This window comes from Callionymus lyra, chromosome 13 (genome assembly GCF_982586985.1).
Source record: "Callionymus lyra chromosome 13, fCalLyr1.hap1.1, whole genome shotgun sequence".
Classification (NCBI taxonomy): domain Eukaryota; kingdom Metazoa; phylum Chordata; class Actinopteri; order Syngnathiformes; family Callionymidae; genus Callionymus; species Callionymus lyra.
The window spans coordinates 25,276,126-25,292,988 of record NC_141830.1 but is presented as its reverse complement, the minus strand read 5'-3'; the positions used below and the strand labels follow the sequence as shown (position 1 = coordinate 25,292,988).

General features: G+C 32.6%; 1 protein-coding gene across 7 annotated transcripts in view; it reads right to left on the bottom strand.

Annotated features, from left to right (window-relative positions):
• plecb (plectin b) overlaps positions 1 to 16,863 on the bottom strand; it is a 133,388-nt gene that overhangs the window by 15,796 nt on the left and 100,729 nt on the right. For all 7 annotated transcript variants that reach the window (XM_087805172.1, XM_087805173.1, XM_087805167.1 and 4 more), the window contains exons 10-25: positions 11,356 to 11,451; positions 11,155 to 11,282; positions 10,638 to 10,731; positions 8,215 to 8,706; positions 8,067 to 8,144; positions 7,336 to 7,497; positions 7,153 to 7,257; positions 5,804 to 5,899; positions 5,618 to 5,743; positions 5,401 to 5,553; positions 4,579 to 4,733; positions 3,716 to 3,842; positions 3,462 to 3,645; positions 2,132 to 2,289; positions 684 to 862; positions 478 to 616 (exon numbers count right to left, since the gene is read on the bottom strand). In XM_087805172.1, the coding sequence (XP_087661298.1) occupies positions 478 to 616; positions 684 to 862; positions 2,132 to 2,289; positions 3,462 to 3,645; positions 3,716 to 3,842; positions 4,579 to 4,733; positions 5,401 to 5,553; positions 5,618 to 5,743; positions 5,804 to 5,899; positions 7,153 to 7,257; positions 7,336 to 7,497; positions 8,067 to 8,144; positions 8,215 to 8,706; positions 10,638 to 10,731; positions 11,155 to 11,282; positions 11,356 to 11,451 (2,472 nt within the window). The remainder of the gene's footprint in view (positions 1 to 477; positions 617 to 683; positions 863 to 2,131; positions 2,290 to 3,461; positions 3,646 to 3,715; positions 3,843 to 4,578; positions 4,734 to 5,400; positions 5,554 to 5,617; positions 5,744 to 5,803; positions 5,900 to 7,152; positions 7,258 to 7,335; positions 7,498 to 8,066; positions 8,145 to 8,214; positions 8,707 to 10,637; positions 10,732 to 11,154; positions 11,283 to 11,355; positions 11,452 to 16,863) is intronic.

Sequence of the window (16,863 nt, the reverse complement as noted above, 5' to 3'; positions counted from 1 at the left end):
CGTCAAAAATAGTTGTTTGGGAATAAAAATAAAAGTATTTAAAATAAAATGGAAAAAGTAAAATGAAAAAAAAAACATGGAATTTTAATGTAAATTGAAAGTATTTTTAATATATTTATTTCATTAAAATCTATCCATCCATCCATCCATCTATCTATACAGTTCGATTCATACAATAATATATATTTTTGTCTGATATTGCAGCTGGCTAAACTTCAGTATTTTCCATGATCAATTTTCCTGAAATATGTATTTCTAGAATCTGTTTTTACATTAAGTGTGGTATTACTTTGAAAAATCTTTATGAAAAAGATTTGTTTTGCCAAAACCTGAAAATATGAAACATTAATTATACACAAATATATATTTATTTAAGATATTTTGATCTGATTTTATTTGTAACATCCGACGGACGTCAAGCCTCAAACACAATGATGTGTATTTAAAAGAACAAAAATCTGTCTCAACGTTCTTTACCTTCAGTTTGCTGCGGTAACCCTCCACCTCCTTCAGGTCACCGGGCACGTTGTGGACCTCCCGCAGACAGTCCTCGTACTGCTTGAGAACCCCCTCGGCCCCCTGCGTGTTCCGGATGACCATCTCCACCGTCTTCAGCCTGGAACGCGGAGAACAAGTGGATGATGTGGTTGAAGAATGAGGGTCATGAGAACATGTGGACTCACTTCTCCAGGTAGATGGAGGAGAGGTTGTTAGCGTGGTCCATCTTCTGCACCGTCAGATCCAGCTCCGAGCGCAGGACGGGAGCGGACGGCGTCTGCTGCGGGGAGTTCAAGATGTCCTCGGCCTTGGAAGAAACCTCGTCCAGATCTCGCTTCAGACTCTCGAGCTGAATCTGAACTTTCTGCCACACGGAGAAGTGAGACGACCAGAGGGTGAGTAGAATTCTTGCTGAGAATACAGTCGTTTGTTATAGTTTACGACCTTTTCTACTACTACCACTACTTCTACTACTTATTCTACTACTTCTTCTACTCCCACTACTACTTCTACTATTACTTCGACTACTTCTTCAACTCCCACTACCTCTTCTTCTACTACTTATTCTACTCCCACTACTACTTATTCATCTACTACTCCTATTACTTCTTCTACTCCAACTACTACTTCTACTACTTCTACTAGTATTTATTATTCTACTTTTATTACTCCCACTACTACGAACTTCTACTCCCACTACTACTTCTACTCCCACTACTAATCATTCTACTTCTATACTTATTCTACTACTTCCAATACTACTTATTCTACTCCCACTACTACTTATTCATCTACTACTCCTATTACTTCTTCTACTCCAACTACTACTTCTACTAGTATTTATTATTCTACTTTTACTACTCCCACTACTACGAACTTCTACTCCCACTACTACTTCTACTCCCACTACTAATTCTACTCCCACTACTAATCATTCTACTTCTATACTTATTCTACTACTTCCAATACTACTTATTCTTCTACTACTACTACTTATTCTACTCCCACTACTTCTACTCCCACTACTACTTCCTCTACTCCAACTACTACTTATTCTACTTCTATACTAATTCTACTACTTTTACTACTACTTATTATTCTACTTCTAATACTTATTCTACTAACACTACTACTTATACTACTACTTTTTCTACTCCCACTACTACCTCTATACTCCCACTACTACTTATTCGACTCCCTCTACTACTTCTACCTCTAATTCTACTACTTATTCTAAACCCACTATTACTTCTTCTACTTCTACTACTACTTCTACTACTTTTTCTTCTTCTTCCTTTTCTTCTATTTCTTCTATTCTATTCTTTTTATTGTTTAATAATAAGAAGATATAGTAGCGACCCACCAGCCTGTCACTGAGAAGATTGGTGCTGTAATGCATCATGGGTATTTAACAAAGCTTCATTGTTGAAATTTTACACAATTTATGTGCAAAATACAATCGAAAATGCTTCTTAAATAGACTTAAAATTGAATGTTTCATCAAAGAAAAACAAAGTTTTCTGAAAAACAATAGGATCAATATCATCTGAAACATTTCACTTCAATTCAATAGAAAAACCACAAGAACATTTCAGTGATTGATTGTTTGATATCCAGTGACTGATTGACGCACCTTCTGGTCTCGGCTCTTCTGAATACAGTCCTTCAGAGGTTCAACTTCCACGGGTCGACGGATGCGCGACACGGTTCCCGACTCGCAGTTCTCGATGCGCAGACGCAGGTCCTTAAGGTCGGATGAGTAGTTCTTGCACAGCGAGTCGTCCTGCTGACCTACAAGGAGACGAAACGGTGACTCCAGGCGATCGTGAAACCAGAGCGAGTTCAAACCTGCTGTGCTCGGAGCAGAAGCACATGCAGTACGTGTTGTGGCACAAATTCAACTTTAAATACACACCTCAACACTTGTTTTTCAAAGTCTGTGACGCTGCGTCAGAGCGAAGCTAACAACTTATTATTCATGGAAGTATTTCTGTGTCACCAGAATATTGAAGGATAAAATCTACAATTTCAAATGTTTCAAATGTATATTATTTTCAAGCATTTCATGTTTTCTTGAACAAGTGAATTCAAAACCTTTCTATATTAAAAGGTTGAATCTGTTTTTTTCTTCAATAATGTAAATCTCTATTTATTGCATTTATTTTTTAATTTAATTAAGAAATTTCCATTGACACCAACATTTTTCCAGGCAGTCCTAGTCTGAGGCAGAAAAATATGCAAAGTTTGCAGTTTTAAATAAAAAAATGTTTTAATCGAAATCTTTTATCAATTTTTTAATTTGATCATTTAAATTTCAAATGTTTTAATTCAAACGTTTAATTTTTTAATCTTTAATTTTTATTTTTCTGAATTTTACTAATTTAAATCTTCATTATCTTTATATTATAAAATATTTGTGGTGTGGTTTCGCTACAGTCTGTTGACACTATTATACCAATATTTTACATTGAAAGAATAGAAATTTAAATTTAAACTTGAAAAATGTATTTTTTTAATTTGTTTTAGAGAAGAATGTTTTAAGAATGTCATACTCTATGTGTTAAAAAAAGTTTTTGTTTATAAGTAATAATGGTATAAAAACAATAGATGCAAAATGATTAATAGATGAATTATTAAATGAAATGATTCAATAAAATCAAAATTCAACCTTTCAGTTTAGAAAGTATTTCATTCAATTATTCCCAAAAAATATTGAAACATTTGAAATGTGACGTTAATACAATATCCTTGATCTACTTCCATAAATCCATGTCTAACTCTGTGCTGGATTAAAAGAAGCAGCGTCAAAACATGCTTCCACTCCATTACTTCGCTGAAGCTCTGATCTTCACTCACCTTTGGGCCTAACAACCATTTTCCCTGGAAGGTGAATCGACAACAGAGAGTTGCAGAAGATGCTGAAGATCAGGATCTGCTCTGAAACCACGTCTGGAATTGTTTACCTTTCTCCAGGGAGCGCAGAAGATCCTTGAAACTCTTGGTGGTTCTCTTGTAGTTCTCCTCCACCTGCAGACGGTCCTCCGGCGTGAAGTGCTGCGAGTCTGCGCTGTCACGCATGAAGGCTGCGTAGTGAAGGTCCAGGTCCTTCAGGATGGTCCGGTATTCCTCAGGCTTCATGTTCTTCAGCTGCAACACAAGAGCCGTCAGCGTCCCACGAACGTCATCCACCGCCGCCTCTTGACTGAACCGAGGTTACCATGGTCACGTTCCAGGAGTTGATCTGCGTGAAGTATCTGGTCACATACTGCCAGGACAACATGCTCTTCATGTCCATGTGCAGGATCTGCCACATGGTCAGCATGTGCTGGTGACCCGAGTCCAGGCTGCAGGAGGACAAATCAACAGCTTGAGATCAAAACCTAAAAAAAAATCTTAAAAGAGCTTCGGTCCTAATTTGTTTGCACATATATATAAATATATACTTTTGTCTTTTTATTAATTTACAGTATAAAATAAAAAAATATTATATTATGTTTAATATTCCATTAACAAATCTGATATAAAAGCAATAAAACATAAAACCAAAAGCAATAAAAAAGAAGAAAGGTGGAGAAAAAGTGGGTCTTTAAATAACGAGTTATATGTCGAGGTTAACTAGTAATTAAATACTTAGTCATCAGAAACATTTATAAATAGTAAGTTAAAATTAGGTAAATACTTTATTACGAGACTAAAGTCAAAGGAAAATATTTATTATGAGATTAAAGTCGAAGGAAAATATTTATTATAAGATTAAAGTCGAAGGAAAATATTTATTACAAGATTAAAATCGTAGGAAATATTTATTACGAGATTAAAGTTGAAGGAAAACATTTATTATGAGATTAAAGTTTATTTTTAAAAATGTATTAAGTATGTTGTACAACTTTAATCTCGTAATAAAAGTATTTTGTTCAACTTTAATCTCATAGTTAAAGATAAAAATGTTGGCTCTAACACCCCCCTCCTTCATTGCACTCTAAATGGTTTTAACATTTTAAGTTTAAGTGTATTTCTAATGTGATGACTTTTATAGCTTTAATGTCTTGACATCCATGTTACAAAGAGGAAGAATCTCACCTGGCAACACTGTCCATGGCCTCCTTGTTGACCGGGGGGACGATAAAGCACACGGACGGTACCATGGCCTCGGTGCCAGAGTGGTTGCGAACCTTCCAATTGTTGGGCTGGGAGTTGTTGACGAGGACGCACTCATCACCTTTGTGGACGGTGATCTGTGGGCGTGTCAAGAAAGTAATATTTGTAGAGCGCTTTTCCAGACCAGGGTCACAAAGCATTTAAACAATTAAAACAATAAAAAATTAAAATATATACTTAAAAGATCAAGACAACCCGAGACAAACACAGGAGTCTCAGAAAAAGCACCAATAAAAGTGTCTTAAGATGTTTCTTGAAGAAGTCAGTAGATCATCAAACACAGAGATCGTTCCAAAGCTTAGGAGCAACAGTCTGGAAGGATTTCTCTCCTCTGGTCCGGAAGCGTGTTCAGGAACCATCAGTAGATTCTGATCCCCAGACCTCAGAGCCCGAGCTGGGGTGTAAGTCTGGATCAGATCACTGATGGAAGGTCTGACCATGACTAGATCTGAAAGTAAGAACCAGAATTTCTAAAGTTGATCCTGAAAGAAACTGGGAGCCAGTGAAGAGTTTTAAGGGTCGGAGAAATGTGAGTTCTTCTACTAGAGCGGCTCAGAATTCTGACTGAAGAGTTTTGTATGAACTGCAGGCGAGACAGCTCTTTCTTGTTAAGACACTAAAATAAACTGTTACAATAGTCCAAACGACACAAACATGGATAATAAGATCCAGATGATGCTGTGGCAACATTTTCCTGAAGAAGAGTTCATCTGTGTCTGGATCGCACACACATCACAGTCTCACCTCCTGCTGCCTGAAGTCACAAACCGCCTGCACGGGCAGTTTGCCTTTGATAGTCGTGGTCGGGTTCCGCGGCTTCAGCTGGATGATGGAGCGAGCTCTATTGTTGAGGCCAGAGATCTGGCTCTCCAGCTCGTTCATCTCTTCATTCTCCTCCTGTGGACGACAGGGAAAGTGTGAGCGGCTGCAAGGCGTCAGGGCACATCCGTTGACCACTGACCACTGCGTCCTGCAGCAGGTCCCCCAGACGCGTGGCGGTGCTGGAGCGATCGCAGCTGTACTTCTTTCTCATGTTATCCTGCATCTTCTTCATCTTGTCCTGAGCCTCCTTCACGTCGGAGAAGAACTGCAGGGAGAGGAAACGTTACGTCCCGAAGCGTCTCTTGAACCTGTGACGGTTCGGTACCTTGTAGTAGGAGGTATTTTTCTCCAGGTGAGCCTCGATGCAGCGGCACAGCTGCAGGATCCAACTCCACTGAGTCTTCAGCGCGGCGTTGAAGTCCTGCCCAGACATTTCATCATGATGGGGATCAAGTTAAACATAGTATAATCTATTTTATTTTCTTATGCTTTTGAAATAATGTACCTTCACAGGAGAGAAAAACACTTAAAATAATAGTTATTAGTTCTAGAAAATAAAAAATGTTATTTATTCTTTTTTTAAATAAAAGGTTCTTCATTTAACGTTCCTTTCGTTCTTTCCTTCGGTTCTAAGACGCCATTTAAGAGACTCGACATATTTTTAAACCTTTGTTTATGTTTCCCTCTAGTGTTGGTTCGGTGTTACAGCAATATCAGCATTAGTTTGTTCATACGAAATACAATTAAAAAAGATATTCCTTTAGCTTGTTACAGCAGCATGAGACATTAAAAAAGATTAAACATACAGTGCAATAAATATATATAAATTAATGAAAAAATAGATAAAAACAATACCATAATGAAGATATAACAATAAATTATTATAAAATATTACATTATGGCAATATAAATAGTAGTGAAAAATACAATTATAATAATGATAATATAATATCCTTAATAAAAATAAAAACAATAATAAATTATAATATAGTCCAGTAATTTAAGTAGTCGTGCAAAAGACAATGACAATAACAACAATAAATACGACACTTTAAATTATATAGTAACGCGATAATGATAATTTAACAATAAATAACAATACACTATTACCGTATTGCTGTATTTTAGTCAGACAGAAGAGCAATAGTATACTTGCATGATCTGCTCCAAAATGATTGCTAAATTATTACCTGAAACTATATTTTAATAAATTAATAATGGAACAGTAGGCAAATAAAGATGTAATTGCATTATAACACTCATTGCTTGGCAAAATTGTATTCCAATATACTTAAGTTTGCCAATACAACAATATATTTTTACCTATACATTGTGATATATCAAAGAACATTTCAATGCGTGAGAACACCAACATTTTGTCCTTGTTTTTTTCGTTTCGTTCTTTTATTCTTTTTTACTAGAACTAGAAGATGCTGTGATTGTTATTAAAAATGTGTTTATGTCTCCCTCTAGTGTTGAATCTAGTGTTTATTAGTTGTTTTTTTGTTCTTATTCGATCCGTTTCTACTCTTCTCTTCTTGAACTTGAAAAAACACCCCTACAGAAATGAATGAAAACGCTGTCTCCGACCCACGCCATCAAAGCAGTTTGAAATGAGGATCATCTTTACAATGAAAAAGGAAGTGAACCAATGGAATATTGGACGAAGCTCACCTCGACCGTTTTCCTGCCAGGATGTCCGTCCGCCACCAGTTTGTCTCCCATGGCCTGGATGTTGTTGATCTTCTTCTCCCTCAGCTCCAGCTCTCGCATCAGACTCTGAATATAAAGATTAATAAAAGATGAAATACATGACCAAAGCAAGATTATTTTTCTACGATAAAAAGATCAACTCACGGAATGGTTTTCTTTCTTGGCGGCCATGTTGTGGTTCCTGTCGCTCCAGTCATAGTTCACCTCCTCTTCCTCCTTGTCGTTGAGCCACATCAGCTCTTTGGTGGCGGCGCTGACGAAGGCATACAGCGAATCCAAGTTCCTCAGACGAGACTTGGACGACGTCTGACGGAGACAGACATGTGGAATATCAATGTCGATTACACAAGTAATAACAAAAATAAAAGAACATGAAAGAAACATTACAAACTGTCAAAAAAACAGAATTTTAGACGTGGAAAAACATTTTAATGGTATTATCTTTAACCCTTGTGTTACTTCAGGGTCAAGATGACCTGAAAGCCCAATAACAAAAGTGTTTGGGGTATCCCTTATGTTGTCTCTGGTTCAAGGTGATTAACCTCCACCAATGCATATGTATTTATTGAAGACAGCGAGGTCAAATATAATATAATATATATATATATATATATAGAGGGATACCACAAACACTCTGTTTTTCCGATCTACGGGTCACCTTGACCCAGAGACAACAGAAGGGATCCCATAAACACACAGAATAACTAAATTAACAGAATCATCAATTAGATGCATCATATTAATAAGATTAAGATGAATAATAGAGATGTATTTTCTTTTTTCTATTCATGTTAGATTTGAGGGTGTATTTAGTGGGGTCATGACCTTTGATAATAAAGTAATTTAAACAATTAAAAGAAAAATAAATAATTTACCAGTAGTTTTCCGTACTGAAGGTCCAGTTTCCCAAGATACTCTCTGTACTTGTCTTTGCTCACGGGCGAGAGTTGACTCTGGAACAATGAAAACATTGAGATGTTGTCACTTGTGAGAAAAAACAAAAGCATGTTCTCAAGGTCGCACCTCGTCAGCTCTGGCTCGCTCGATCTTGGACCTGAAGTCCTCCACGGTCTGGTGAAGTCCCCGGTGGCTCCCGAGGTGCGACTCCACGGACGGCAGGTCCGACCCCCACTCGGCCTGGTCCATGCGCTGCTGGTTGTCCTCCACCCAGGCCAGAAGGTCCTGGACGTAGCGCAGGGTGACGTCGTCCTGCTCGGGCCGGGTCTTGGAGATGCTCCTCTGCTGGGTGCCCATCTGGTGGAACTGGGACGTGGTGACCTGGGAAGTGGTGACCACCGACTTCAGGCCCACGTTGTAGTCGCTGCGCAGGTTGACCAGGCGCTCGTGGAGGCTGTAGACCCTGCGGTACATGGCCTCGGCCTGAGGGTGGCGCCCGTCCTTGAGCACCTGGACGTCGTTGAAGAGCAGACGGACCACGTTGTCCGCCTTGTCCAGCTCGCTCTGGATCTCCGCCGTGTGTTGAGCAGGTTTGCCGGCGCTGATCAGACGCATGTCCTGAAAAAACAACAACTTCTTTTTCTTCTAGACAAATAAACAAGTATATACAGTATTTTATTGATATCCTTTGTATTAATATTAGTATTATTTATTTGCTGATGTATCTTATTTTATTTAAATGAATCCCTTCTTTATTTAATTCATATTATTCCAGTTCTATATTCTGTAAAGTTTAAGTTTACTCACTCAACATTGAACATAAATATTTATTCCATCAAACATTCAGAGCAGAAAAATAAAATATATAAATGAATATAATTTATTGATTAATTAATATACATTTATTCTTCCCACATGTGGGGAATGTGTGTTGTTTGAGCAGCATATGCTAGTATTAGGACATAAAGTACAAATGTTCAATACAAATATAAGTAGTATTGCGTAACAAAAACAATGATAAATCAATATAATTGATTGATTGATTACTTTAATTCTTCCCACATTTAGCAGTAAATACACATATTAAAAACTATAATTACAAAAAAAATTAAATAGATATATTTATAAATAAACATAAAATTATAACCTTAAATGATTATTATGAAAAAACTTTTTTTTTTAACAATATATATAAGTACGTAAGTAATACATATTTGAGAAGCGCTTTTTTACGAGTGATGTGTCGGTGAAGCTTCATGAAACAGTGTCATGTTGTTCAGAGATCAGTCGGTGGCGCCATCAGTTTAAAAATAATATTTCATTTGAACACTTTGAAACACTCTGAAGATAATGACACTGTTTCATGAAGTTTCATCAACACATCACTACCATCTAGTGGACTCTGAAGATAATGACACTGTTTCATGAAGCTTCATCAACACATCACTACCATCTAGTAGACTCTGAAGATAATGACACTGTTTCATGAAGCTTCATCAACACATCACTACCATCTAGTGGACTCTGAAGATAATGACACTGTTTCATGAAGCTTCATCAACACATCACTACCATCTAGTGGACTCTGAAGATAATAACACTGTTTCATGAAGCTTCATCAACACATCACTACCATCTAGTGGACTCTGAAGAGAATAACACTGTTTCATGAAGCTTCATCAACACATCACTACCATCTAGTGGACTCTGAAGATAATGACACTATTTCATGAAGCTTCATCAACACATCACTACCATCTAGTGGACTCTGAAGATAATGACACTATTTCATGAAGCTTCATCAACACATCACTACCATCTAGTGGACTCTGAAGATAATGACACTATTTCATGAAGCTTCATCAACACATCACTACCATCTAGTGGACTCTGAAGATAATGAAACTGTTTCATGAAGCTTCATCAACACATCACTACCATCTAGTGGACTCTGAAGATAATGACACTATTTCATGAAGCTTCATCAACACATCACTACCATCTAGTGGACTCTGAAGATAATGACACTATTTCATGAAGCTTCATCAACACATCACTACCATCTAGTGGACTCTGAAGATAATGAAACTGTTTCATGAAGCTTCATCAACACATCACTACCATCTAGTGGACTCTGAAGATAATGACACCGTTTGATGAAGCTTCATCAACACATCACTACCATCTAGTGGACTCTGAAGATAATGACACTATTTCATGAAGCTTCATCAACACATCACTACCATCTAGTGGACTCTGAAGATAATGACACTGTTTCATGAAGCTTCATCAACACATCACAACCATCTAGTGGACTCTGAAGATAATGACACTGTTTCATGAAGCTTCATCAACACATCGCTGCTTTTCACAGAGCAACAACAATAAACATTGGTAACAAGACAATAACTATATTATTTATACATATACAGTATAAATAAATAATACTACAATATTACAGTAAGACACAAGTTCAAGTGCAGAAACATGCAACAATATTTACAATATAATCGACATAAACAAAGTTGTACAACGGTTAGACAACTCACCGTCTGCAGTAGCGTCTCCAGGCGGTCCAGTTGACCCCCGTACCTCCCGGACTCCATCTCGACCTTGTTGAAGATCCTCTGCAGCCGCTCGAGTCTGAGGAAAGCGAGAGTTGGTTTGAGAAAAGAAAGACTTAACGATCGTCACATGAGGAGCTCAGAGAAACAAAATCATGGCAGAATCTCAATACAGAGAATCTCATTTATACTCGATGGAAAAATACTTTTCCCAGAGTTCTTAGTTCACGTTCGAAGATGGCTTCCTGTTCACGGGCCACCTTGACCCTGAGATTACACCAGGGTTTAAATTGTAGGAGTAGATATAATGTATCCAGGTGTTTTAAAGTTATCCTAAATAAACACGATTCTATGAATAAAATAATGACCATTTTAATGGATAAATGTATGGATTAAGATAAGATAAAATGGAGAAAGTATTTTCACAGTTTGTATCTTTAGGTCAGTCTGTGGATGTAACGCCGACATTAGACCGGCCTGTGGTAAGAGCAGTGGATCTAACCTCTCAAACTCGATCCTCAGCAGCCGCTCTCTCTCCAGGATGGACATGTGCAGTTGACCCCATTCTTTCTCCACATCGATGGGATGGTAGCCCGGAGGGATCTTCACCTGACCCGCTTGAACAGCACTCTAGAGGTGGAACCATGGACGCGTGAGGACGTGAAGGAGGGATGAGGAGAAAAGAAAGGTGCCGCTCACTCACCTCGAAGGACTGGTAGATGTGTTCGGACCGGTTCTTTTCCGTCTCTTTCACGGGAAGATCAGTTTCTTTGAACTTCAAGAACTGACGCCAAATAATCTGAGCAGAAGTTAAGAGACCAGTGTTGAGAAAATGTTTTGATTATAGTTGAAAACTGTTTGATTATAGTTGGAAATTGTTTGATTACAGTTGAAAACTGTTTGATTATAGTTGGAAATTGTTTGATTACAGTTGAAAATTGTTTGATTACAGTTGAAAACTGTTTGATTATAGTTGGAAATTGTTTGATTACAGTTGAAAATTGTTTGATTACAGTTGAAAATTGTTTGATTACAGTTGAAAATTGTTTGATTATAGTTGAAAATTGTTTGATTACAGTTGAAAATTGTTTGATTATAGTTGAAAATTGTTTGATTACAGTTGAAAATAGTTTGATTACAGTTGAAAATTGTTTGATTATAGTTGAAAATTGTTTGATTACAGTTGAAAATTGTTTAATTATAGTTGGAAATTGTTTGATTACAGTTGAAAATTGTTTGATTACAGTTGAAAATTGTTTGATTATAGTTGAACATTGTTTGATTACAGTTGAAAATTGTTTGATTACAGTTGAAAATTGTTTGATTATAGTTGAAAATTGTTTGATTACAGTTGAAAATTGTTTGATTACAGTTGAAAATTGTTTAATTATAGTTGGAAATTGTTTGATTACAGTTGAAAATTGTTTGATTACAGTTGAAAATTGTTTGATTATAGTTGAAAATTGTTTAATTATAGTTGGAAATTGTTTGATTACAGTTGAAAATTGTTTGATTACAGTTGAAAATTGTTTGATTATAGTTGAAAATTGTTTAATTATAGTTGGAAATTGTTTGATTACAGTTGAAAATTGTTTGATTACAGTTGAAAATTGTTTGATTTTAGTTGAAAATTGTTTGATTACAGTTGAAAATTGTTTGATTACAGTTGAAAATTGTTTGATTACAGTTGAAAATTGTTTAATTATAGTTGGAAATTGTTTGATTACAGTTGAAAATTGTTTGATTACAGTTGAAAATTGTTTGATTATAGTTGAAAATTGTTTAATTATAGTTGGAAATTGTTTGATTACAGTTGAAAATTGTTTGATTACAGTTGGAAATTGTTTGATTATAGTTGAAAATTGTTTAATTATAGTTGGAAATTGTTTGATTACAGTTGAAAATTGTTTGATTACAGTTGAAAATTGTTTGATTATAGTTGAAAATTGTTTGATTACAGTTGAAAATTGTTTGATTATAGTTAAAAATTGTTTGATTACAGTTGAAAATTGTTTGATTATAGTTGAAAATTGTTTGATTACAGTTGAAAATTGTTTGATTATAGTTGAAAATAGTTTGATTATAGTTGAAAATTGTTTGATTACAGTTAAAAATTGTTTGATTACAGTTGAAAATTGTTTGATTACAGTTGAAAATTGTTTGATTATAGTTGAAAATTGTTTGATTACAGTTGAAAATTGTTTAATTATAGTTGGAAATTGTTTGATTACAGTTGAAAATTATTTGATTACAGTTGAAAATTGATTATAGTTGAAAATTGTTTGATTATAGTTTAAAATTGTTTGATTACAGTTGAAAATTGTTTATAGTTGAAAATTGTTTGATTACAGTTGAAAATTGTTTGATTACAGTTGAAAATTGTTTGATTACAGTTGAAAATTGTTTGATTATAGTTGAAAATTGTTTTATTATAGTTGAAAATTGTTTGATTACAGTTGAAAATTGTTTGATTACAGTTGAAAATTGTTTGATTATAGTTGAAAATTGTTTGATTACAGTTGAAAATTGTTTGATTACAGTTGAAAATTGTTTGATTACAGTTGAAAATTGTTTGATTACAGTTGAAAATTGTTTGCTTATAGTTGAAAATTGTTTGATTATAGTTGAAAATTGTTTGATTACAGTTGAAAATGGTTTGATTATAGTTGAAAATTGTTTGATTACAGTTGAAAATTGTTTGATTATAGTTGAAAATTGTTTGATTATAGTTGAAAATTGTTTGATTACAGTTGAAAATTGTTTGATTACAGTTGAAAATTGTTTGATTACAGTTGAAAATTGTTTGATTATAGTTGAAAATTGTTTGATTACAGTTGAAAATTGTTTGATTATAGTTGAAAATTGTTTGATTACAGATGAAAATTGTTTGATTATAGTTGAAAATTGTTTGATTACAGTTGAAAATTGTTTGATTACAGTTGAAAATTGTTTGATTATAGTTGGAAATTGTTTGATTACAGTTGAAAATTATTTGATTACAGTTGAAAATTGATTATAGTTGAAAATTGTTTGATTATAGTTGAAAATTGTTTGATTACAGTTGAAAATTGTTTGATTATAGTTGAAAATTGTTTGATTACAGTTGAAAATTGTTTGATTATAGTTGAAAATTGTTTGATTATAGTTGAAAATTGTTTGATTATAGTTGAAAATTGTTTGATTACAGTTGAAAATTGTTTGATTACAGTTGAAAAATGTTTGATTATAGTTGAAAATTGTTTGATTATAGTTGAAAATTGTTTGATTATAGTTGAAAATTGTTTGATTACAGTTGAAAATTGTTTGATTACAGTTGAAAATTGTTTGATTATAGATGAAAATTGTTTGATTATAGTTGAAAATTGTTTGATTACAGTTGAAAATTGTTTGATTACAGTTGAAAATTGTTTAATTATAGTTGAAAATTGTTTGATTACAGTTGAAAATTGTTTGATTATAGTTGAAAATTGTTTGATTACAGTTGAAAATTGTTTGATTACAGTTGAAAATTGTTTGATTACAGTTGAAAATTGTTTGATTATAGTTGAAAATTGTTTGATTATAGTTGAAAATTGTTTGATTATAGTTGAAAATTGTTTGATTATAGTTGAAAATTGTTTGATTACAGTTGAAAATTGTTTGATTATAGTTGAAAATTGTTTGACACCAGTTGAAAATTGTTTGATTATAGTTTAAAATTGTTTGATTATAGTTTAAAATTGTTTGATTACAGTTGAAAATTGTTTGATTATAGTTGAAAATTGTTCGATTACAGTTGAAAATGGTTTGATTACAGTTGAAAATTGTTTGATTATAGTTGAAAATTGTTTGATTACAGTTGAAAATTGTTTGATTACAGTTGAAAATTGTTTGATTACAGTTGAAAATTGTTTGATTATAGTTGAAAATTGTTTGATTACAGTTGAAAATTGTTTGATTATAGTTAAAAATGGTTTGATTATAGTTAAAATTGTTTGATTATAGTTTAAAATTGTTTGATTACAGTTGAAAATTGTTTGATTATAGTTGAAAATTGTTCGATTACAGTTGAAAATGGTTTGATTACAGTTGAAAATTGTTTGACTATAGTTGAAAATTGTTTGATTACAGTTGAAAATTGTTTGATTATAGTTGAAAATGGTTTGATTATAGTTAAAATTGTTTGATTATAGTTTAAAATTGTTTGATTACAGTTGAAAATTGTTTGATTATAGTTGAAAATTGTTCGATTACAGTTGAAAATGGTTTGATTACAGTTGAAAATTGTTTGATTACAGTTGAAAATTGTTTGATTACAGTTGAAAATTGTTTGATTACAGTTGAAAATTGTTTGATTATAGTTGAAAATTGTTTGATTACAGTTGAAAATTGTTTGATTACAGTTGAAAATTGCTTGATTACAGTTGAAAATTGTTTGATTACAGTTGAAAATTGTTTGATTATAGTTGAAAATTGTTTGATTATAGTTGAAAATTGTTTGATTATAGTTGAAAATTGTTTGATTACAGTTGAAAATTGTTTGATTATAGTTGAAAATTGTTTGATTACAGTTGAAAATTGTTTGATTATAGTTTAAAATTGTTTGATTATAGTTGAAAATTGTTTGATTACAGTTGAAAATTGTTTGATTATAGTTGAAAATGGTTTGATTAGAGTTGAAAATTGTTTGATTATAGTTGAAAATGGTTTGATTATAGTTTAAAATTGTTTGATTATAGTTTAAAATTGTTTGATTACAGTTGAAAATTGTTTGATTATAGTTGAAAATTGTTTGATTATAGTTGAAAATTGTTTGATTACAGTTGAAAATTGTTTGATTATAGTTTAAAATTGTTTGATTACAGTTGAAAATTGTTTGATTACAGTTGAAAATTGTTTGCTTATAGTTGAAAATTGTTTGATTACAGTTGAAAATTGTTTGATTACAGTTGAAAATTGTTTGATTATAGTTGAAAATTGTTTGATTACAGTTGAAAATTGTTTGATTACAGTTGAAAATTGTTTGATTACAGTTGAAAATTGTTTGATTATAGTTGAAAATTGTTTGATTACAGTTGAAAATGGTTTGATTACAGTTGAAAATTGTTTGATTACAGTTGAAAATTGTTTGATTACAGTTGAAAATTGTTTGATTACAGTTGAAAATTGTTTGATTACAGTTGAAAATTGTTTGATTACAGTTGAAAATTGTTTGATTACAGTTGAAAATTGTTTGATTATAGTTGAAAATTGTTTGATTATAGTTGAAAATTGTTTGATTACAGTTGAAAATTGTTTGATTACAGTTGAAAATTGTTTGATTACAGTTGAAAATTGTTTGATTACAGTTGAAAAATGTTTGATTACAGTTGAAAATTGTTTGATTACAGTTGAAAATTGTTTGATTATAGTTGAAAATTGTTTGATTATAGTTGAAAATTGTTTGATTATAGTTGAAAATTGTTTAATTACAGTTGAAAATTGTTTGATTATAGTTGAAAATTGTTTGATTATAGTTGAAAATTGTTTGATTATAGTTGAAAATTGTTTGATTACAGTTGAAAATTGTTTGATTACAGTTGAAAATTGTTTGATTATAGTTGAAAATTGTTTTATTACAGTTGAAAATTGTTTGATTACAGTTGAAAATTGTTTGATTATAGTTGAAAATTGTTTGATTACAGTTGAAAATTGTTTGATTACAGTTGAAAATTGTTTAATTATAGTTGGAAATTGTTTGATTACAGTTGAAAATTGTTTGATTATAGTTGAAAATTGTTTGATTACAGTTGAAAATGGTTTGATTACAGTTGAAAATGGTTTGATTACAGTTGAAAATTGTTTGATTACAGTTGAAAATTGTTTGATTACAGTTGAAAATTGTTTGATTATAGTTGAAAATTGTTTGATTATAGTTGAAAATTGTTTGATTATAGTTGAAAATTGTTTGATTACAGTTGAAAATTGTTTGATTACAGTTGAAAATTGTTTGATTACAGTTGAAAATTGTTTGATTACAGTTGAAAATTGTTTGATTATAGTTGAAAATTGTTTGATTATAGTTGAAAATTGTTTGATTACAGTTTAAAATTGTTTGATTATAGTTTAAAATTGTTTGATTATAGTTTAAAATTGTTTGATTACAGTTGAAAATGGTTTGATTACAGTTGAAAATTGTTTGATTACAGTTGAAAATTGTTTGATTATAGTTGAAAATTGTTTGATTATAGTT